This window comes from Sipha flava, unplaced genomic scaffold (genome assembly GCF_003268045.1).
Source record: "Sipha flava isolate LNK unplaced genomic scaffold, YSA_version1 77_pilon_pilon, whole genome shotgun sequence".
NCBI lineage: Eukaryota > Metazoa > Arthropoda > Insecta > Hemiptera > Aphididae > Sipha > Sipha flava.
Window position 1 is genome coordinate 1,311,729 of NW_020273617.1, and position 24,468 is coordinate 1,336,196.

Sequence of the window (24,468 nt, forward strand, 5' to 3'; positions counted from 1 at the left end):
CTAGCACTCCCTCATCTTTCCTAATGATTCTAATGACTTTATTTACTTAAGGTAACCGTTTAAATGTTTAAAATAGTAAAAATATATGTTTATATAATAATCTAGCTTTCTTAATTAATTTAATAATATATTAAATGAAAAAACATGCGTGTATTTTTAATGTTTTACGTACTGCATAAACTATAATTAAAAGTTAATTAAGAAAGTAAATATAAAAATAAAAAACCTAGTAAAAATTCCTCATTCAGAAAATCGGTGAAAAAATGGAATTATCAAAGTAGATAAAATTCCTATCAGAATAATTTATTTTCATTTATATTATTACACATAACTCATAGTTAATAAAAGCGAAAAATGCGGTTAGGCACTAGTAAGCAAATCAAGAATTTTCCCTTGCCTAATTTAATGCTCTGCTTATAGATTTAAAATATGTGCAATAATGCAAAAATAGAATATTTGTATAAGTTTTTCAATGTTTTACTTTCGATTATTTAAAAAAATGAAAAATGGTTTTTTTCTCGATTTAGTGTGTTTTTATTATTTAAAACCGTACCTAGAAGTTTCATGAAACTTCTACCATGAATATGCCAATTACTTTTTATATAGTAAAATGTACTTATTTTAATATCGCGTTAAACGTAAATTTGTATCCATACTTTTTTTACAAACGAAATAGAAGTACAGTGATTCATGTACTATTTTAAAAATAAAATAAAACTCACGTGTGAACATAGAGTAAAACTACATGGGCTATGTAAAATTATTTACTGACTATATTATAGGTAAATTTAAATTAATTTAATTAATTTTAAAATACTAATATAGAAAATTTGAAATACAAGAAGACTTTAGGAGTTGTGAAATCTGCAAATATTATTTTTAGTGATTATAAAACTACTATGTATTATGTAAACAATAAATACATATAAATATGAAATTTTATCTGTACTATATTAATTAAGATCAATAATTGATTAAAAATAACGTTTTGTTTTATTTTTAAATAAATAAATTTATCTTTAAGCACTAAACAAAAGTATTATAAATATAAAAACTAATCACTAATGTTTTCATTAAAAAAATGGACGCTTAATGAATAATATGAATGATATTCTATAATTTTTTTCCAGATATATCTTATGTATTAATTTGATGCATAGACGTGGATTAACTATCTAAAATCTATAAATTAATTAACAGTTATGAATATACTCGTAATAATAAAATAATGATCAATATGCCAATCAATTATAAAATTATTTTAAAATACATTTAGTTTACTGTTATTATCAAATCCAAATAAAAATTTCTAAAACATTTTTCATCATTTAAATTCGTTAAATATGTTTAAATTCAAATTCAAAAGTGTGGAAAGTACAATAAATCTTCAAAAATAATAATTTAATTAATTAAGTTACACAATCCAATCAAATAATATATAAAAATTATGTCTTTATATTATACTCAGCATGACTTTTATACTATTTTCTTCGTCTTATTAAAAATAAGTAAATAATTTTGTAAAATGTAATCTTAATACTTTTACCAAAATATATTTTTCTAAACACGCCAAAAATATATTTGAAAAAATATCTACATTAAAGATGATATAATATAAGCATATACTTTGAATAAAAAAAAAACCAATATTATAAACGCGTACATATCTATCGATACTTACAGGGTCGATCAGATTAATCGGAAGAAACGGCGGAAACGTGCGAGCGATGCCGGCAAACTGTCGCCCAAACCGCGCAAAAAGCTGTAGACTACCCCAATGAGAGCCAACAATCATAGACTGCACCACCAGTGGCGCGGTAGTGGGTTACTACGTTACAGGTTAGGTTTGTGAATAATGTTCGCAACCAGCACGTGTCTGATGGGAAAGAAAAACTGCCCTGAAAACCAGGTCAGTGTGCGAGATAATACATCTTTCTATTTACACGCAACCGCATCCTCGTCAAATTTATAAACAATATCATCACAAGAAAATAGCAACGTAACCTATAAATTTCACTGGATATTCAAATTTAAAGTACGTATTATATAAAACGCAGATTATGCGAAAATTATTTAATTATTTATTTTAGTCTTTAATATTTTGAAAAATAATAAACAAAACTTAATCATAAAAAAATAGATATTATAAAATTACTCATCAATAACTTCGGTATTAAATTATTAAGATAAATTTATCTATAACATAAATCGCTGTATTCAATTCTTTATTAAATCTATAATATAATTTTTATATGTATTTCAAATTCTTCTAAATGTGTTAAAAGTTTCCCAATTTGTTACACTTTTCATATAATCGAATATTAATATTGGTTTTTAATTGATATAAAATACTTAGTTTATGATGCTTAAGGGGGAAAAAACAATTTTATATTAAAAAAAAAAAAAAATGTTCCGTTAGTAATTACAGTCGTTGTCAGATAAATTGACACGGCGGCACCATAACGAAAAACCAGGGGTTCTCCGTATTTTAATATTATCACCGAAAATATATCAATATAAATCAACAATAGTAAAACATTTTAAAACTGATTTTACGTTATTAATTTAAAATAGTATATTCGAATAATGTTCTTTTATTTTATAATAAAAAATAAAAATCGTATTAATTAATAATAATAGTAACATCTACATATATTATAATATTTTAAATAAAAATAGTGTGTTATGGCTGTAATGGTGTCACACCTAAATCATCGTCTTCATTTTCAACACTACTTGTATCGCTGTCTTCAGTTGTACTATCATCTCCGTACGTTACTATTAAATTATAGATTTCGATATCCATATAACTTTCATATTCCACATTTTTGCTTCTAACTTTTTCACGTTTTCACAAACTGCTCCCCGCTCAGATTTACTCATGGATTTCATTTTTTATTACACAATTCTGCAATTTTTTTTATGCTACCGTTATGATTTTGTTTTGAATCAAAACTTATGTTATTTTTAGTCAACCAATTGATCATATTTTTTTTAAAGCTATTTGAGTTTGGAGCACGATTAGATTGATGACAATGATAAGACGAATTATTCAATACCGTAACTGAATTTTTACTTAAATTTGGTAGTAATTTTGCTGTGACCCAATTATAATAATTATCTTTATTCATATTATCGTGGTAATTATCACTAAAGCTTTGAGCTTCCCATATTAGTAAAACATTAGGAACAAAACCTTCTTCTCCTCCAGTATGAACAATTATTAAACGCTTTCCTTTACTTAAACTCTGTTTCACTGTATTGTCATCATCGGCGGAACTCCATGATTAATTAACAACGTGTGATGATAATACATAACTTTCGTCAGTATACACTATTTTTTTAGCTTGTCAAAGAAACTTAAGTATTTTTTTAAGTATTCAATCCTATATATATAAATATATATATATATAAATTACGTATGATCGTATATTTTTCCATCAACAATTTTTTATCAGTTTTAGTTTTATGAAAATCAAAATCCATTTTCAAAAATTATTCTATTTATTGTTCTAGTACTTCCTAAATTCATAAAAAAATGTTGTTTTTTAAAAATAAGTTTAACAATAGATACAATTTTATTTACCGTATACATATCTATGATGGTCGCTTTAAAGCACATCCATCAAAATCGTTAGCTAAAACTTTTAATTTGGTCACATTATTCCTTTTTTTTATCAGGAGTACCTAATAAATCTAGCCAATTAAGAATTTCTAGTTAAATCCATGTTTTGTTACCTTCATATACAGTACGTTGAACTGACGTGACAGAATAACCAGTAGCTTCTGCAGTCATAGTATAAAACCTACACTTGGCTATGTATTCATTTTTGTTTTGAAAATATTTTAAAATATTCCAAATTATAACTCTTGCTTGACTGTGAGCTTTAAGATTTTAAATTTTTGAACTCATGATATAAAATGATATAAAAAAACGCAATACAAATCTATAGGTACCTATATATTTTATAACGTACGTACTTAATATAAAAGTACACGAACACAATACTCTAACGTCAGGGCCAAGCAAAAATAGTGCACTAGGCAAAATCAAATTTTGCCGCTTCTAAAAAAAAAAAAAAATTGAACTCTTATTTTAACTTACCCCCTCCCCCTATTTTTATGTGAAATATCTACTTAAAAAAAATTTTAATTTTTTAATTTATGGATAAAATTATAAGTAAAAAGACATAAAAATGATTTCTATTACTATTACTCAAAACCCATCACTACCGCGACTATCGAATATGTGGTTATTTACATTTTTTGAAAAATTTAAAACGCCCGATGTAGGCCGTATTATAAAGTAATATAATAATTTTAGACAATTCTATTTTATTATATAGGTAAGTGGTTTTTACGAATTAATTCATTTAAATATTTTTCTTATAAAACACCAATAGAATTAAAAAAATGTTCGGTTCAATTTTGAAAATGCCGCCCCTACTAAAGTGCCGCTCTAGGTAGGTACCTAGCTCGCCTATACCTTGAGCCGGCCCTGTCTAGCGTGAATGGGTAAATATCCATATATATTAATGCATTCCATAATTATTTCCATATCACATTAATCTATTAATAAAACCGCGCGGTCAGAACACATCACAATTAGTTTGGGATACACCTACCGAAAAGAGTCACCGCCGCCGCCGCCGTGTCGATTTATCTGACAACGACTGTATTTGATTTTTTTTTTTTTGAAATGTGGATCTTGTAGTAAAAGTGAACAAAAAGTTGTTCGCAGCAACTTTTTTAAATCGGATACAGGTAGGGCATTAAAGAAGTTATTGTCAAATTTTTTCGAAATTCTCTATGAGCTTAAAAACAAAACAAATTTGTAAAATTGATGAAAATAACCAAAATAAATTATAAACTTATCGATATGTTTTGGTTATTTCGTGATTTTAAAGACTTTAAATAGGTATCATTATTATTAGGTATTTTATTATTAAAAACATTAAACATTGGAATTTAATTCTATACAATTGGCAATGTTGCTATTTAAAATTTAAATAGTAAGTTAATTTAACTATACATTTAATGTATCTAAAATAAACTCTAAATTAAAAAAATTATAATTTATATTACATAAGTAAATTATTCTCGATGAATCACATAAGATTCAAAATATAGTAGAAGCCATTTATTAGGAACACTTTTGGACCTAGGTGAATTGTGGCTAATAAGCGATTGGATTTATTTGTTATAAAAAAAAAGAAAATAAAGACATGGACTAATTGCACCTGAAAAAATTTTTTTGTTTAGGGACAATGTTCGATTGCGCTCCATATATTTTAAGGTTAATATACCAATTACGCTATTCACCTAACCTACCTTCAGATATGAAAATATTATTGATTTATTATTGTAAAAATGTTTAAATTCGAATTATAATGTAACTAGTATAACTAGGCTCGGCTCTAGGGGTAGGTGACATAGGCCCACGCCTAGGGCGGCATTTTTACTGGAAAATATTTATACATAAAAAAAAAATATTTGATAAAATATTTACACGTAAGGGGCGGCAAAAACTAAATTTTACCTATGTTTGTTTAAACACTAGAGCCGGGCCTGAGTATAACTTTAAATTCGAATTTATTTATATTATATTATGATTAATAATAGTCGCAAAAAAAATCAGTTAGTGTATTATTTATTTAAATTATATTTATAAGTATAACTTAATTTTGAATAATTGACAATCAAAAAGTAACTTGTTAAATGTGAAGAAAAATAATGTATTTATATTATATTAAGTATTTATAATAGAACGAAAATCGGTTAGTGTATTCATTTATTATAGGTATAAATATAACTAACTAATAAGTTTTCCTTGGGTATTATAAAATGTTTTGAGTGCAATTGGTCAATAGACCCTAAAATGTTTAGAGCGCAACTGATATATGAAGAGGTCATTTTAAGCGAAATTGATAAACTCCCGAAAATGAAATACCGTACAATTAAAAAAAAAAAAAGTATCCCTGAGAAAAAATAAAAGTAATATTTTATTTAATTTAAATATGTATTGATCGATGTCTGTTTTTGCATTACATTGAGTAATTTGATGATCATGTTTTCGTAAAAATAATGTAGCTCAAAGCCTTTTTCATCCGCTTGGTGTTGGACTGCTCTTCTAAGGACACCAAGAGCTTCCGCGATTTCTTTGCTTGATGGAAGTGCTTAGGTGTTTTCTTCTTCATCATCAGTGTCAGACTGTCCAATGTTTGAGGGTTCATAACCATATCACAAAAGATAATTTTCATTGTAATTACAGTTAATTTGTTATCGCCAAATAACTTTAAATTATTTCAATAATCCAATTAATTTTAATGTTTTAATATACAACCGATCCCTAGATATTTTGTTTCAATAACGCGACCTTATCAATAGGTAAATGTAAGTTCCTACATGAAACCTACCATGTAAAAATACATATGTTTCTATACTACGGAAAATGTATATATATATATATAAATTCCTACACGATAAAAACCAAGTACGTATGTTATTTTTTATGTGTAGTTCCTACACGACGGGAAAAAATAATAAAATACCAAATTCTACATTCCATAATTAAATAAATATATGATGATTATAAAATATTATATAATTAAGTTTTCTATATCATTTTTATCAAAAATGAAAAGTCATAAATATTTACATTTATACAACGCCTGTCATACTAATAGGTGGGTTCCTCCCTATGTCGAGTCAGGATACTATTATCAGTTTGTATTTATTTTCCTGACATTTCATGTACGTTTTTCTTCAAATAAAATGTATTTGATAATATTAATAGAAATTTTACTTATCAACATATATAGTAATCTATACTAGCGTATAAAGTTTCAATAACAAAATTAATTTATTATAAAAAAGTAAAATAATCAATATAAAACTATATACACACCATAAATCGGGAAAATTAGCTAACACATCTTTTTTTTTTTTATCGTGTAGGAACTAACACATCATATTTTAGAAACTAATATATATAATATTTTACCTGCTACTCTAGTGCAGGAATTTACTATTCCACATATCATCCGTGTTTCTAATGAGCAGCTTCTACTGTATATCTTAATTCCTGAAAATCTATAGATGGTCGCCATCAATAAAGAAGGGATTCCTATGTACTAAGTACTTTGTAAGTATAACTAAAATCGTTAGTACTAAACATAACAAATCATAAAAGTAACGTTACATAATTATTAAATACATTTACATTTTCCAATTCACTTCTGTCGATTATGTAAACCTAATATACTAAAATGTTTCAAAACCAAAAAATGTATTAGTTATATAATACACTATACTATAACGGAGTAAATAATTTTTAAAATATAAAAAGTTTAATTCAAGTGTTTGGAAAATAAAATGAAATTGACTATAACTTAAAATTCATACTGTCATTGAGACGGATAAAATAAATTTTTTAAACCATATAATTACGCTCGGCAGATCATTTTCAATAAATATTAATTTTCTAAATTCATTTTATAAAATTATGTAGTGTTCATTTAATTTTTTCCATTTGCAAGTAATTATAAAAATAAAATGTGTACAACAATATTATATTGGAACAATTTTTACATTACCATTATAAGTGAAAATATAAATATGAATACTATATATTTCAATTTCCAACATAAATACCTAACGGTTAAGTAAAGAAAAAAAGAACCAGATAAGTAATAAGTGATAAGAACACCAAAGTTGTCTGAAAAGAGTTTATAGCACATCATAAATAAATCAAATGGGATTGAACATAAGCACAAAAGCGGTTACTATGTAATATATATATATATATAACATTTGTACAATACAGTACAATCAATAATAAAATAATAATTAGTAAATGGTTAATATTTGTAAATTAAAATATAAATAAATAGTTTATGTATAGAAATAAATAAATAAATACTTAGCCTATTATTATTTATTACTATTATTACTTATACTTAGCTTATTATTATATTTATAATATACGACCGGTTTCGAAATATAAATTCATCAGATATATAAGAAGACAATAAAATCATCAATGAATATGAAAAAATAAAGAAAGGAATACATTGATAAACATTTTTCGTTTAACATAGAGATAATTTATTTTAATAGGATGGATTATTTAAAATGAGTTTTTATAAGACATAAATATGTTAAGAAATATAAATAATTTGATTATTATTATTTATTACGAGTATTATATAAAATGTATTCATACAAGATATTATTTTTAAAATCAGTTTGTACATTTATAATATTAAAATGTTTGTACTTTATTTAACTGTGTATATGTAATTATTTTAAAACTGAATTAATGTGAATGTTATTTTGGGTATATCAAAATACATATTATCGTTATTTTCTAAAGCATGTTTAACTAATTTGAATTAGGAGAAGTTTCTTTTCATTTTATTTCAGACATTATACCTTACTTTAAAACTTCTATTTGTTTTACCTATATACAATTTTTTACAATTACATTTATCCTGTAAATACCAAATTCAAATATTTTATTTATTATGGAAACAGTAAGATCTAAAAATTTAATTTATAATTTTTTTGTATTTCAAGTGTAAATTCAATGTTTTTTATTTATTTTGTTTAAATCTAAAACTATATTTTCTAGTTGTCTATTTAAACCTCTAAATAAAATGAAAGTGTCATCAATATATCGATATATTTTATACTTTGTTATTAATAATATAATTAGTTTCATAAATCAGAAGAAATGATTGGATCAATAACTAAATGGAACCCGACACTAAGAGGCCTCGAGGACGCCTCAGGCAAAGATAGGTGGATAGAGTACCTACAAGAAGACCTGAAATTCCTGATCGTAAGAAACACACAAGAACGTGCAAATGATAGAAAAGAATGGAAACAATATGTTGTTGCGGTGATGGACCTTAAAGGCCTGTAAAAGCCTAAAAATAAAGAAGAAGAAGTTTCATAATTTTACATGTAAATTTCAGATAAAAAAGTTCTTAAAAATCCATCCATAACTAACCTTTTTTGGCAATAATAATTTTTTTAATACATTGGAAATAATTTTTATTAGTAATTGCATTTATTGTTTAAATAATTTCTTGTATTTTGTTTGTATTGAATGTATTTTTTTTTTTTTTTTTGCTTTATGGGCCATTCAGGCCTTTTGCCTTTTACCTTTTTTGTATTGAATGTATAACTGTGTATAAATTTATTTTTTGAAATATTTACTATTTCGAGTTTAAGAATGAATGTATATACATTTTTAATGCCAAGAAAAACTATCTTGTACCTTTTTTGGATATTAATTTTATTAATTTAAAAAATTATTTTAATATTGTTTTAAACATACAAATCGATTTTAAATATTAGATCATTATAAATAATAATAACCAAAGTATTTATATTTCATAACATATCTATGTCTAATAAGAACTCATTTTAAATATTTTCACCTATTAAAATAAATTATCTCTTTTTTTGTTAAATGACCAATTTTTTTTCAGTGTATTCCTTCCTTTATTTGTTCATAATCAGTTTGATTTTATTGGCTTTATACGAGTAGGTACCTGATGTTGAACTTTTAATTCGAAACTGGTCGTACTTTACAAATATAAAAATACTCCATGCTCAGCATTCATTTATTTATTTATTTATTTATTTCTGTGTATAAACTATTAATTTATGTAATATAATCCTATAAAACTCAAACGGGGATGAAAATATTGTTATTTTATTATATGTAAGAAAAAATGCGTACAATACCTATATAAGTGAATTCTAATAAATTTTGAATTTGTCGAGCATTATTACAATTTAAATAAAAATCAATTTCGCTAACCACGATTTGTGATCAAACATACCGTGTCATATTAATTTTTGTACATGTGTGAGTGTACTATGTGCGTGCATATGTATGGGTGCGTGAGTGCGTACATACATGTGTGTTTGTATGTGTGATAGAGGATTCTAAAATAAGGCCCTTAGCCTTTAGCTTCCATTGTTTCCGGTGTACGGGCAATGCAACATCTTGCAAAATTAATTATTAAAATAGAACCGCCATTGTTTGCCTTCAAGTGTTTACACACCATTGAATAATAATCAACTAAATTATGTACTAACTAAGGGAAACATGCTCTTTATTATTTTAACATTATTTTCAGAACGTCTGATTTTCCTACCATTTTCGACAGTATACATGCCCGCATCTACTATAAAATATATATACATACACATATACTATGTTTTACTGTGTTATTTAATATTATACTACGACAAAAAGCCGGAGAAAAAAGTTTACCAACAAGTGAATAGTTATTATTTACATTTGCTAAAATTTGCAATTATTATTGGCCTAGTCATTTTTCGTATACATTTACATTTCATCAACGCTTGGATTATTATAACCTATAGTGGTTCCTAAATTAATGCCGCAAAGTTAAAAGGAACATTTTGACATAGAATAATATTTTAAGGCTCGGTTTTTTTTTTTAACATACGATGACAATATTTAACGCGAACGCTTCACGAAATCATATCAAACATAAATATTGGCTGTACCGCAGACACAAATTATATTTAAAAAATATATATAAATTATTTATATCTGTAGTATAATATATTCCTATCACGATGGTTCCAATAAGTACAGCTGAATGATAAAAAAAAAACTCCTGTCAACGAATAAGACTTCAAAACACACTGATCGTATAGATCAAATTACGGCAGAATAGTGTGAACGTCAAAAAAATGTAAACTAGTATTATATATGCCACTAACGTCTGATAGCAATATTACAAGTTTGAAGAATAATTCCATAACGATGAATCGCTAAAATTTGACAAATGATTTTACCAATTTTTTTGGACAAGCCAAGTTTTTAATAGATTATAGTTGGAAAGATGTCATTGTAAAATAATAAATGCTTCAAACAAGCTAGAACAATTAACTATTTACCTATTTAATTTTTTCGCGTCAATTATATGTTGCATAATAAAAGTGTCTTGTGCATTTGTTCTGACCTTATTTTCAAATATTGACTAAAATACATGTTTTTGTACAGTTTGATCATAAATATGAATACAAATAGGATTATTATATATTTTTCTACAGATATGTCAAATTATTGTCTCGATAACTTTGAGATCAGAAATTAACTAGTGAACTTATTTCAACTTATTTTATTCATCAACTAATTCTATTTATTTCATTTTTCTATTGAACTTTTCTTTAACATTATAAGTAATTTAAAAAAAAATGTAAAAAGGTTAAATTTTTTTAAACAAGTACGATTCTACGCAAACCACGTTCATAATTGTTGTTTTCCTAATCCAATGAATTAGCATTCTTTTCAATGTGAACGCTGTGTTAATAAACCGCTGTGGCTTTCATAGCCCAGCCAATTCCTTAATCTCAATATTTTTAATTAAAACATCTCATTACCTTTTAAAAACTACATAAACAGAATATAAAGTGGATATTATTTAATTTTAACTTTAGGATTTGGAAACGCTATCGCCATATACATCAGAAATGTTTCTACCTGCCTAAACAGTCATTTAGTTTTAATGGATTTTTTTATCTGCCAAGACATTTCACTGAATGCTTATTATAACCAAGGCATATTATAAAATACCTTTAGAATAATTTAAAAAATATTTAAAATTTGAAACTATGTTTTCTTATGATTTATATACGAGTATAAATCGTAGTCAATTACTTATTGTTAATCTGTTTAATTAGATTGTCATCTATCCGGTGCTCAATAAAGATTCGCGGACCTCATACAACAAAATGCATACCTTTATTTTCTAAATGTAAAAACACTAAAAATCTATGAGCGTTTTATTTGTATATTGTTAGATTAAAAGTATTATCTTATTTAAGCATTTAATCGAAATAATAATAAATAATACATTTTTTTTTCATTGTTCAATTCGTTAATTGGCATAGCCGTCCCAAGGGGGAGGGGGGATTGGCAAATGGGGAAAATGCCCTAGGACGTCCAAAGTATTATGAATTTAGGGGGCGTCATAAAAAAATTGAAAAAAAAAAATTGATGTTTTTATTTTAAATATTAATTTTCTTTTTATACCTACTGTAATATCGAAGATGAGTCAAATTGTTTATTATATAGTCCTTCAATAATAGGTACATAACTATCAATATTATTATTATCTGTGAACTGTGATTGACTGAATCATGATAACTATTATTACCTAGTTTATTACCCAAAACTCAAAGATATACTGTACACTGTATAGGTATCATTAATTATCATTGATTATAAAATATACTGTATTTATTATCAATGGTATTAGGTATAGATATCTTTAGTTATAATCAACTCATTATCAATTTTACCAAAATCTAAAAATAAATCAAGTTAGAGTAGTTCAACTGAATTCTGTAAATAAACTTAGCTTTTATAAGCATAAAAGATATTAATTACTTTGAATATTTTGTTAATATATTATACATTTATAAATAACTCATAATTATATGTACTATATGAATACAAAGATTTTTTTATAATTTGTATATACTGTTATGTTTGAATAGTGTTATTTTTCTTTTTATATTGTACCTACTCAGAATAATGAACTTAGTGTCAACTTCAAAAAATCATAAAAACAATAGGTAAATAAATTTATATAAATAAGATTAAAATAATAGTAATAAAAAAATAAGCAGGAACCTTTAATTAATAAGTATTAAACATATTTAAGGTAAGAGGTTAATTAAAAATATTAAATAAATATTTTTTTGTATGAGGGAGAGGGGCGTCAAACAGTGTTGATCTAGAGCGTTATTGGTGGTTAGGATGGCAGTGTTAATTGGTCAACGATTTATCATAATTTTATTGTTTTTTTATAAATACTACCTATTATGTACATAGTGCCTATGTATACTTACCAATGAAATTGGATTTATTAATTGACGTACCTACCTCATTCTAACGAAATTTTTAGTGCCACGTTTTCAATATTTGCCAATTTTATAAACAGTTTTTTATGTCTACTAAAAATTTAGAAAAATAAAAATTTACGGTTGTTGCACCGGTGACTATATTCCATACGTGTATTTTGGCATGGATATCATAGATACAGGTGGTGTATAACCTCTTTGAGGTTGAAACTACATTTTCTGATAAAAAGCAAACTCGATTCGGTGATAAAAAAAATTAATAAAAACATTAAACATTTATTAACATTCAATAGTTCATTACATTTTTGGTTATTGATTTTTTACTTCTTGATACATAGTACTAAACTTTAATTTTATTCCAGTTATTTATTTTATTTCAACTACATTTTTCAGATATCTACAAATTAAAATTTTCAATAAGTTAATACAAATCATATAACACAACTATAAACTTATAGTAAAGTTATTTTTTTTCACAAACTTTTTCTCGTGTTAATGATTAATTAATACCATACAAATTGTTTTTGGTAGGTATTAATATTGTTTTTAACCTACTAATTCACAATGTCGCTGGAATCAATACCTAAAGATATGAGAAATGCAAGAGCATGTTTAGTGTGTTCACTAATTAAGGTAATTTTAATTTTTGTTTAAAACATATCTCATCATACAAATAAATTATTTTATTTAATTAAATTGTATTTAAAATAAATATTAAATATTGATAGTTTTTATTTTAATTCTACAATTTTATAACCAGTCTTTCAAATTTTGATTTGTTTATGTTTGAAACCCGGAACAAATTACAAATATCTAAAATAAATATTGTTCTGGATAAATATTGCAATGAGATGTAATAATTTATGCCATTAATGGTCAACATTTTTACTTCAAAAGTACAATATGTTTCTAAATTTATGTATTAACCATCAAGCATAATTAACAAATTAACCAAAAATGGATTTGTACTTAGTTCCATTTTGATTTTATTGAATTTAGATATTATACTTCATCACTCTAAAGGCCATCTGAATATTTAATTTTTTTATTTTTCTTAATTTATATTTTATGTCTTACCTCATACTTTTTTGAAAATGATAATTTTTAATAAATGTAGTAATTGTTGTAGAATCTACAAAATAAAGCAAATCTACTCATTTTAATTTAGGAAACAAATAATTTATTCTATATATGAACAATTACTGAATCTTCTAATGCATATTTGTTTATGTATTTTCTATCAAGAGCATATTTAGATTTTTTCTTGCTATAAATACTGCTGTACTAATAATTATGATCAATAATTGTACTTTTAAATATTATTTAAATGCCTTAATTAATTATTACACAAAACGTATTTATATTAAAAATAATGGTATTAAACTCTCTATTTGGTCTTATATAAATTTATAAATACAGTTCTTTAACATTATATTATATTTTGTTATCATTAAAAGTAAATCATGGCACTTTAATCTTATTTTAAATTCAAATAATTTTACTATAACTAATAACATTTTATTTATCATATTCATTAAAATTTTTAAAAAAAAAAAATACTGAACATTTAATTGTATATATTTATATATATATTTTTTTTAAGTCATTTGATCAGTTTGAATATGATGGATGTGATAATTGTGATGAATTTCTAAGAATGAAAAATAACCGTGATCATGTTTATGACTGTACTAGTTCAAATTTTGATGGGTATGTATTATAAATCTTACTAAAATAATATCTATATTATTTATTAAATTTATCTTATTTGTTTATACTTAGAATGATTGCACTAATGAGTCCTGAAGACAGTTGGGTAGCCAGATGGCAAAAAATCAGTATGTATATTTAGTCATGTATTTATTTTCAAGTTGTTTCAAAATATAAAATATAAAACATATTGTCAATTTTGTAGACAGATTTACCAAAGGAATTTATGCTATATCCGTTGCTGGTCGATTACCTCCAAATTTTATCAGAGAGATGAAAGCCAGAGGCATTCCATACCGCCCTAGAGATACAACTTTTAAATAAATAACTACTTTTTTCTTCTCATATTTACAACATCAAAATGAAAACAATGATATAATTATGTAAGTGTGAGCAATTTATGTATAAAGTTTGAAACTCATTGTATAAATGATTTTTATAATTTAAATAATAAATAAAGTATTTCCTTAATTTTTATATAAACAAGAAATTTATAAATTAAACAATTATTTAAATGTATAAATAAAAAAATAGTCTTTTCACTTATAAAAATGAATTGGTCGTTCCTTTGTGGATGGAATGAATGACATTGTCCTTCTCACTTTGACTTGTGGTTTGATGTTCAATGTTTCTGCCTGTAAATACAACTACATTTAATAATTCGTTTGAATATTATAAATTATAGCATATAATATATTTAATTAACTTAATTAAAACTATAGCAAATTGTTATAAATATAAATAGTATAGTATATTACAGGGTCTACGATGGTAAGTGATGCAACTGCTTTTTCAGAAACACTAATTTTTTTTTGAGCTCTTGTCAGTTCATCATCAAGTCGTTGTTTTTCAGCTTCTAATTCAATTAATCTTTGTTGTGCTTCTATAACAATAAAATAATTATTTTTAATTGTATATCATATTTAATAATATTTAACAGAAGAACCTTAATAACTCAAACATCTCTAAATGTTATTATTTTGAGAACTTGAAGGAACTTTTCCTGCGTTTCAATAGAGAATTTTTTGGGATTTATTTTAGTGATAGTTTGAATTCTTTGTCAGATTATGACTAATAAATTAAATTATCAAAAATTACTGAAATAAACATGCATGTGTCTCATTTTTTTTTATTTTTTTTTCCCCTGTCCTATTTAATTTATCAATATTCCATTATATAATGGTATTATAAACTTAAAAACACAAATAATATATTATAAGTAATAATTTATCATGTAAATCTTACCAAGTAACTGGTTTTCTTTCTCTCGTTGTTTGATCTCAAATTCTTTCCTTTTTTCCCGTTCTTGTTCTAGTAATAATCTTTGCTCCTCTTGTAATCTTTCAAGCTCTTCTCTTTTTTCCCATTCTTCTCTTAAAACTCTAAAACAAATTGTTTAAATTTGTTTACTGTTCATAATTATTATTTTTCTTATATATTATATTACCTTGCTTGTAAGTTACGAACTATTTCTTCATCACGTTTAGCCTGCGTTTCTTCCTCAAGCAAACATTCTAGTTCTTCGACATGCTTTTCACTAGCTACTTTTAGTTCTTTTGCTTGAATTTCCATTGCTGCCCTGGCCTAACAATTATATATTAATAACCAGAAGTAGAAACATTTTTAATTTTACTACTTGTTTCTCAGCTTGTAATTGAACATCCATATCATGTATTATACTACTTTTTCGATGTTTTTCTTGAAGTTCTGCTTTCCTTCGTTTTTGCCTCCGGCGTAATAATGTACGTTGATATCCTTCTGTTCCCGCTGAATAAGCTATGGCTAATTTTAAAGCAGATAACCATTGTAATCTACTCCTGAAATATGTAATAGTAATTATTAAAGTAACACAAAATTATAATTCCAGACTTATGCATAATCTTATAACTATAATATAGTTTTTATAAAATATTTTTATGGTACTTAGTGTGTATTTTTTTTTTTTTAAAGTCATTATTTAATGTATCTACAAATTACATTAATATTTTAAGTTAAAAATAAATAATATCATACACTATAAATGAACTTTACCTATGGTCCTTAGTAGCAAGTTCAAAAGTTCTTTCAGTTGTGTGCAACATTATACGTTGCAAATTAGAATCCACCCAACATCTTGGATCTAAAGTAATCGACCCGCATTGCTCTTTTTCTTCTTCATTTTTATAGTACAAAAGCTGGCATGGTTTTAATACAAACCAGTATTCACGAAGTGTTGGTAATAAATAACCACGCTTCGACAATACACCCTAACAAAATACATTAATATATTTTTAAATCAATAACATGATATTATGTATAAAATAATTATTAATTAATTAATATTCTAATTTTCTTACTTTTTTTATGATATCATCAATGAATGTATTAGTAACTGCATTTAATGCTTCTACTAAACCAGCTCGATCAACATCAGTCAAGTATCGTTTTTCCAATAAAGTTAAAAACGTACCAAACTGAAATCCCATGGTATTTCCGATGAGGTCTTCAAAACCAGATTGATCCCAATCAGCACCTAATGAAGTAACAATCTGAGAAGCCACTAAACCTACTTCTGATGTATCCATCATAACCTATGCATAAAATTATTTTAATAAATGAGAAAATGAGATTATTTTCAACAAGAAATTACTTGAAATTGATTTGGTCTTTCTGTATTTACTACGAGTTCTGACAAGAAACAGAATACTCTGAATAATTTATACATACAATCTTCTGGTAATACTTGACATTTAGGAATATATTTTTTTTTACAAATCAGCCAACAAGTCTCGTCTATATTTGATTCAAATCCCTGAAGCACTGATAATGATAGAACGTTTGGTAATGATAGAAAAACCTAAAACACTAAATTTCTAGAAAAACGATCATAGTATTTAATAAATTTAAACACTTATTTATACTTCTCTTAATAAATAATATTTGTAATGTTGAAAGTTTAATGCTGTAGTACTTCTATAGTGTTCAAGGCCCTTTTCCACTCCATAAAGGTCAAGGAGAATACCAATATTTGCCGTTAAAACCTATTTATAAAAAATATGAACATTGTTTAATATATTACTAGTGATAAAATCCGTTTAGGCAAGTACTAATTAAAATGTATAAATTAGTAATTGTTTTACACTTCAATACAATTTATCGGAAAAATATATTATCGCGTCTTTAAATTATTTATTGATTGTTAATAAGTACCTTAAAAATGTATTTTATTATATTTTAGATGAATAACAATATAATTATTAAGATAAATATTTTCTTTTAGTATTTTTGTTACAAATTATTTATAAAATATTGATCTACAAGTATCCAAATTCTCTACACAGTATATTTACTACTCTGCAATCAATCAAAAACCTCTCAAAAATTCTTACATAATTTTATAAGATAATAGTTATGGATCTCTCATTAAAGGCTAACCAACAATTTGGGATTTAGTTATCGAAGTAATAATAATAATTATTATAAATTATTTACAATACATATTATGCAACTTAACGACCATTGACAAGTTTTGCACCATTAGAATTAGATTATTCTATAGACTATAAGCATAAAAGGAAATAATCGGACATTGAGAAAATACATGAGTTAGAATATAAATGTACTATTATTTAATTATTCTTTCAATAATGTCAACACATACCTAAAATAGACACTAATTAAACGAAAACATAAAACCAATAAAACAGCATCACATTCTACATAATATCTATTATTATTATATTTATTATTTCACGTTTAAAGGTATATGAATGTCAAGTTAGAGATCTTCGATGACTTAATTTTATAATATAATATACCGTCTAAACAAACCTTGTATTTACAATTAACATGGATGGATTAAAGTGTAAAAAAAAGTAATAATATACTCGTAATAACTATGTATCATTAAACCTTGATGATTCCGTAGCTAAATCAATATTTTAAACAATTACAATTCTCGTACAATCATAATATAATTACTATAATGTGAAAGTATTAGGAAATATTCAGAATTCTCTAATTCTTTCAGTCATAGCGTTATCAGTACATTACAACGTAATTAATGTTGACCTGAAAACCTGTGTCGGTGTATGGACGATTAGCATTGTGATGTCTATAGTAAATTTATCAATATTACCAATATTAGTTCGATTGACTATATTATACATTTTTATTATTTTTATAATATTCTATAACTAAAAAAAATATTTACAATTTCGCTCAGTTGTACACTAAGCACTAAAAATTAATTATAAAATATATTATGCAGTATCATGTCTAGCACAATTAGCACCCGGTGCCAAGAATAATTTTTAGCACCCCCACCTTTCTACCAAATTTTTTTTATGCCTATGAGCTATAAGGAGACTACATTAGAATAGGGGGTTCTATATAATTACTTTTTGTATTTACTATATTAATAAAAGAAATATTTAACTAAAAAACAATATAAGTATATAACTTAACTGTATAGGTATAACGAAACATGTAGATAATAATCTATCACAATAAAACTGTATAACTTATTCACAAATCAAATCAATCTATTTCAATTGCACAAAAAATATCTAACCTATAAATAATTGCCGATGAAAAATAATTAGGTACCTATGCAACTTCTACGTTCGTGAACCATAATGTGAACACTGTCACAAAAGGGTTCAAAATGAAATCGTTCTAGTCGACATTCGTTTATGTTATTAATTTTATTAAATTAATTATATCGAGTAACAATAACAATAGAGTATAAATGGATATTATTATTAATTTTTGATGAACGATGTCGTAATTCCGGGGGGGGGGGGGGGAATAAATATCAATAGTAAAAATAAACTAGCATCACCGCTGATCAAAACAATGATAATGAAGTTGCTACGCATCGAGACCATGGCGTTGAACGTGTTAAATATTATGAATTAAATAATATGGTTAACTTTCAGTAATATTACATAGACTATGAAAAAGCTTTTATCGTCCGGTGCACACGCACCTCTCGCACGGCCCTAATTTTATTTCTTAAATCGTTAGTATTTATTTATTAGATTATTATTATTAGCATATGGCTATTTATTAGGTGTACAACAGCTGTTATGTATAAAATCTACTACCCTGGTGGCTAGTGAAACTAGAAACTTGTTATTAATTTGTTTCATCTAAAGTTTTGTTCAAAATACCACATCATATTGATATCTTAACTTCGTTCAGATTTGTTTTTGAAATGCGATGATTTATAATTGTTCTTAAATAGAGACGGTGAACACTAACAAAATTTGCATTAAATAACTATTTTTAATATAATAAATCAAAGGCTTTACGTTTTTACTTTATTTTTATTAGGTATCATTATTCATTACTAATTAAATTTCGTTTTAATCGTTTTAGAATTAATTGTTCGAGCACACAGAACTTAACCTAAAGTTTATAGATATAGAGTCCAATGTCAATACTCATGAATCACGAATATATTCAATATTCCACGATTCATTATATTTCCTTCAAATCGGCTTTGAATGATTCACCTCATAGTACCTCCACAGTGTTGAATCAATCTGTGACATTTCTCATCTCCTTGATTGCCCTTCTTTAGTATACTGACTAACAGCTACTTCTCTCTCTTTACTCAATGCACATAAAAAAACCTACTGACACTGTATAATAGCACACACATTCTTACGAACGTATCGACTCCAACACAAAAACATATCTACAGTAAAATTAATAGTAAATGACAACACGAATATACGTTCAAATGAATTAAGTTTTAAAAAAAATGTTCAGCAAAGTATTGAAATTCACCGGTATGGTTATAATATAACTGTAAAAATATTATGAAGAATAAAAATATTAGTTTCATTTTTGTATGCAGTACTCTTGTTTGGACGAATATAATTCTACGCCTACGAAAAACATCTCACGCTCGTACGCCCACAATATGAACCTAAATATTTTTAATTCAAATACACTGTAAATTATAAATTTTCAATTAAACCAAGTAATATCTAATGTGTAGTAACATGCATTAGTGGAGTAGGGATTAGGAACACGCCTATTATTTATAAACATAATTACGTATTATTATATTGGACTCGAGTAGGTACCCTAATCATTATTAAAACTATGGTAATTACTGAAATGCGTCAATGTTTGAATTCTTTTCGATTACCCTTGTAATCGTTCAGACATTTTTACCATATCACAAAGCAATTCTAAGAAAATTGTGCATTAAAAAAAAAATATTTTTTAGTTAAGTGTTTACTTTGGTAAATACAATCTTTTTTCTCAACATTAATATTGTACTTTGTTATTTTGAAATGCATGATTTCCTAAGATTCTTCAACATCCATCTTATCAATTATAATTTTACCATTTTTTTTTTTTATGGTTTTTGCAGACCGTTGTTTCACGTTCATTCCAATATGAATAGTGTCTAAATATATTTAAATTACTTAAAGTTCACAAGGAGGTATTATGACCATTCAGTCGCTTGGACAATCTAATCAATCATAAATCTAACATTTGTAATAAACGTTTGCGATGTGTCATTTCAGTGATTATCTACATTGCACAGCATTGCCATTTTTGGCATGTATCAGTTTTAAATGATTATTTAACATCAATAAACATTTTAAGCGATTCGATGTACATCACACTTATATGTTCAATTTAATAATATCTACGAGTGCAAACCGTGTACGTACCGATTATACCAAAGCGCATGCCTGCTGCGCATAATAACGCGATACAGATTCAAAAACAAATGATACCTGTATAATAGAAGTGGACGAAACGCGATGATTGTAATAACGAAATGTACGAATTAATTGCCGACCTAGTGGGAAAATGTTTTATTTCCAATGGTTCGACGAGTGTGACGTCATGCGTGAGTGTAACGCAAAGGCAATGTTATGCACGGCGATTGAAAAACATTTAAACAGTGACGTCACGTTGACGATTTGGGATCAAAACGATTAAAACGCTATCGATACGGACATCGGAAGACGTGCTCGCGTGATCCGCGTGAAAACAATGAACCCGAAAGGTGTCGGTCGGAGTTTGACCCATCGTGGCGGTCGGCTTCTACACACCGTCTCAATGTATGCGATAGGTAGTTGATGCGCAAAATATTGTAAAATTATGAACCTATCAGTTTTGTATACATAATTGTTTTTGGTTTTTATTAATAATTAATTGCAATACATACGATCCAAGACAGCCTTCTCCGTCTCGGTAAGTTTAATTAAGTCAATTATAATGTTAAACCGTAAATCAATATGAATTGTTTTTCATACATTACTATTACTCACTATTAGTATTTAGAATTTTAAACAAATACATGCCAAATTTCAACAATCAATATCAATCAATTAAAAATACATAAAATCCGAAAAAAACTTTTGAATTTGTAAACAGTGACGGATATCAGTGGCTGGGTGATTGATGGATCGCCCCTTTCCCTTGGGATTTTCGTCACTACTATATATTTTGACTATAACTTAATACTTTAGACTTGATAAAAATAAATTGATTAAATGATTTTTAAAACTTACAAAACTTAGATATTATTCGTACGAATTAAAGTAGGTAATAAATTGCCAATAAAACAAGGGTTTGAAACCCATTAAATTTGTGGATTCGAAATTCCTCTCCTCCCTAAGAATTAAGATACACCCGTCACTGTTAAGTACTGCAAGCAATCTTAAGCCAGTTATATCGTTCTGTCGTATGGTACGTATGGTACGTTCCCATGTACGGAGCGTAATAACAACGTCTAGACCAGGCGTGCCCAACCTTTTTCGACTTGAGAGCCATATTGGAAATTTATATTTAAACCGCGGGTCGTGTACACCGATTCGCTTTGATTACATATACAATCGAATTTAGGAAATAATTATCAACGCATATATTTACATTATGTAGTGCTAATTATGTTTGTGAACATCGCTTTCTTGCATGAATGACGCAAAATATTCAGAAAAATGTGACTGATTAACACTTACACTCCCTATTATGACTTGGGGCGTTACACGTATTACTCCAAATATCGAAAGATTGGTTAGAAAAAAAAACAAGCCCAAATTTCACGCTGACTCTATTAAACATTCTAAAATCTATTGTATAATAATTTTTTTTAATACAATTAAAAATTATAAGATTTAATTTGATTCGTAACTCGTTCGAAGCTCGTTTAAATAATAGTTTTTATTTTTATCACTGTAGAAATTTTTAATTTTATAAAATGATCACGGTTAGAATATATTGCCGCGGGCCCGATCGCGCCTGGTCCAGAAGAAGGATGGGAAGAAAAAAATTCGCCATCCCGCCGGTCGGAGGAGCGTACTCACTTTGAGCTTGGACTTGACCACGGTACCGGTGCCGGCCGCGTCCAGTGAGTCGAACGCGTGCCATATGCAGTTGGTGACGTTTTTCAGCAGCGTGGCCATCGTCAGCACCGACGGGAAGTCGGTACGGAACACGCGGTACCCGGCGGGCTCACGTGATACGCGCGCCGAGACCGACGGGTCGTCGTACGGGGTGGACGGAGTGCAGAAGGGCGGTGGGAGGGAGACGATTTGTGTCCGCGGCCGTAGCGTTTTACGGCGAGAGCGATGCTGGCCAGAACTAACACGGCGGCAGCGTCGGTCACGCGACGTGAACGCGCAACACGTAATGATCGCGCACGCGAAAACTGGAGCGACGAGTGCACAACAACATAAACCCGGGCGACACCGACTGCGGCTCACCGCTCGGCCGCGGAGGTCCGTCGCGCGCGCGAGATGAAACCGACTCCGCCGCCGCCGCGTAAGGCCGTTGCTGCCGCCACCGCTTCCTTGATCCGGTTCCCCGCGCCGTCGTCGTCCGGTGTCCGGGCGTCCACGGTCTTGACCATATATGAATAAACATTCAATGCCGCCGCGTACGACTGTTGTGTTATTGGTTTTTTCCATATTTCTCATCGCGTCACCGCCCGCCGAGTGCGCGCACTACTACCGTACCGCGTTATCGTTACGACGCACGCGATATGGTCCGTACTTGGTGACGTTCGCAATCCAAACCGTTGTAAAACCGTTTTTGTAATTTTTGTAAGACAGACATTTCCGATCCGTTTTTCCTCCGCTTCACGTGAATACAGGGGCGGATCTAGGGGGGAGATGTTCAGGGGGTCAGCTGACCCACAGTTAATATTTGTTGACAAAATTGGCCTTTTGAACATATTTTTCTTTTTTTTAGACCTTGATTTGGACTCTTGGACAGTTGGCCCATCGGAGTTACTTGAAAAATGAATGCCGTGTATATTTAAAATTTAAAATTTTTCAATTCATAATTTATATTTTAAATTGTATCGTTTTAGTAGAAAATTAAGTAAATCGTATTTTATTCCGTACGTTAGTTGTGCTGATAAAATTAGATTATATTTATTAATCGTAAATGTCATTATCGGTGGTATCACTAATTTTAAAATGTAATATAAATATACTTATACCTACACTTTTATGAGCATATTGTGTTTTTTTTTTTTACAAAGTATTCATTTCTAATTCAGTTTCATCCCTAATAAATGGCCTTTTGAAATGGCTTGACCCACAGTTTTCCGACTCTGGATCCGCCCCTGTGTGAATATCTGAAGAATATCTGCACAACCGAGATAACCCTGAGCCTTCACGCAAGTCCTTCTCGGTGGCGAAGAGATCCAGTTAATAATTTTCGATAAAAACGAAAACAGTCGAACCTCTCTGTTTAACGAGCTAGTCAGCTCTCTGAAAACGTGTACGGGTAATGATAACAATGTGTAATGCATGTCTCATGATCGTGTAGAATAATAATATTTGTACACTTGTTTTTACCCTTATGTGCCATGATTAA

At 27.4% G+C, this 24,468-nt stretch overlaps 3 protein-coding genes across 4 annotated transcripts in view; 1 reads left to right on the plus strand and 2 right to left on the minus strand.

Annotated features, from left to right (window-relative positions):
- Window positions 1-13,095, minus strand: part of LOC112692841 (D(4) dopamine receptor-like) — a 144,517-nt gene extending 131,422 nt beyond the window's left edge. Inside the window, exon 1 of one of the 2 annotated variants that reach the window (XM_025567655.1) lies at window positions 12,941-13,095. The gene's annotated coding sequence lies outside the window, so the exon portion shown is untranslated. Of the gene's footprint in view, window positions 1-1,681; window positions 1,756-12,940 lie in introns of those variants that run through there. The other variant, XM_025567654.1, reaches the window with a different exon arrangement.
- A 168-nt stretch (window positions 13,096-13,263) lies between these two features.
- Window positions 13,264-15,099, plus strand: LOC112692842 (transcription elongation factor SPT4). Its single transcript, XM_025567656.1, has 5 exons — window positions 13,264-13,375; window positions 13,450-13,551; window positions 14,522-14,628; window positions 14,701-14,756; window positions 14,834-15,099. Exons 2-5 carry the CDS (start codon window positions 13,483-13,485, stop codon window positions 14,950-14,952), a joined length of 351 nt encoding a protein of 116 aa, XP_025423441.1. The 5' UTR covers window positions 13,264-13,375; window positions 13,450-13,482; the 3' UTR covers window positions 14,953-15,099.
- Window positions 15,100-15,111: 12 nt separating this feature from the next.
- LOC112692840 (switch-associated protein 70-like) lies at window positions 15,112-23,810 on the minus strand. The gene is made up of 10 exons (XM_025567653.1): window positions 22,950-23,810; window positions 17,529-17,648; window positions 17,258-17,464; window positions 16,965-17,198; window positions 16,660-16,874; window positions 16,265-16,445; window positions 16,076-16,212; window positions 15,874-16,010; window positions 15,387-15,511; window positions 15,112-15,263 (listed from the first exon to the last, which is right to left on the minus strand). The coding sequence occupies exons 1-10, from the start codon at window positions 23,559-23,561 to the stop codon at window positions 15,168-15,170; spliced, it is 2,064 nt and encodes a 687-aa protein (XP_025423438.1). The 5' UTR covers window positions 23,562-23,810; the 3' UTR covers window positions 15,112-15,167.
- Window positions 23,811-24,468: the final 658 nt, after the last annotated feature.

Bases quoted from the DNA above. Each gene is read 5' to 3' on its own strand.
- LOC112692842 (XM_025567656.1), top strand. From the start codon at position 13,483: ATGTCGCTGGAATCAATACCTAAAGATATGAGAAATGCAAGAGCATGT. The intron at 13,552-14,521 runs GTAATTTTAATT...ATTTTTTTTAAG, and splicing joins TAGTGTGTTCACTAATTAAG to TCATTTGATCAGTTTGAATA. The intron at 14,629-14,700 runs GTATGTATTATA...GTTTATACTTAG, and splicing joins ACTAGTTCAAATTTTGATGG to AATGATTGCACTAATGAGTC.
- LOC112692840 (XM_025567653.1), bottom strand. From the start codon at position 23,561: ATGAGAAATATGGAAAAAACCAATAACACAACAGTCGTACGCGGCGGC. The intron at 17,465-17,528 runs GTATAAATAAGT...TTAGTGTTTTAG, and splicing joins AATATTATTTATTAAGAGAA to GTTTTTCTATCATTACCAAA. The intron at 15,264-15,386 runs GTAATATACTAT...TTGTATTTACAG, and splicing joins CACTTACCATCGTAGACCCT to GCAGAAACATTGAACATCAA.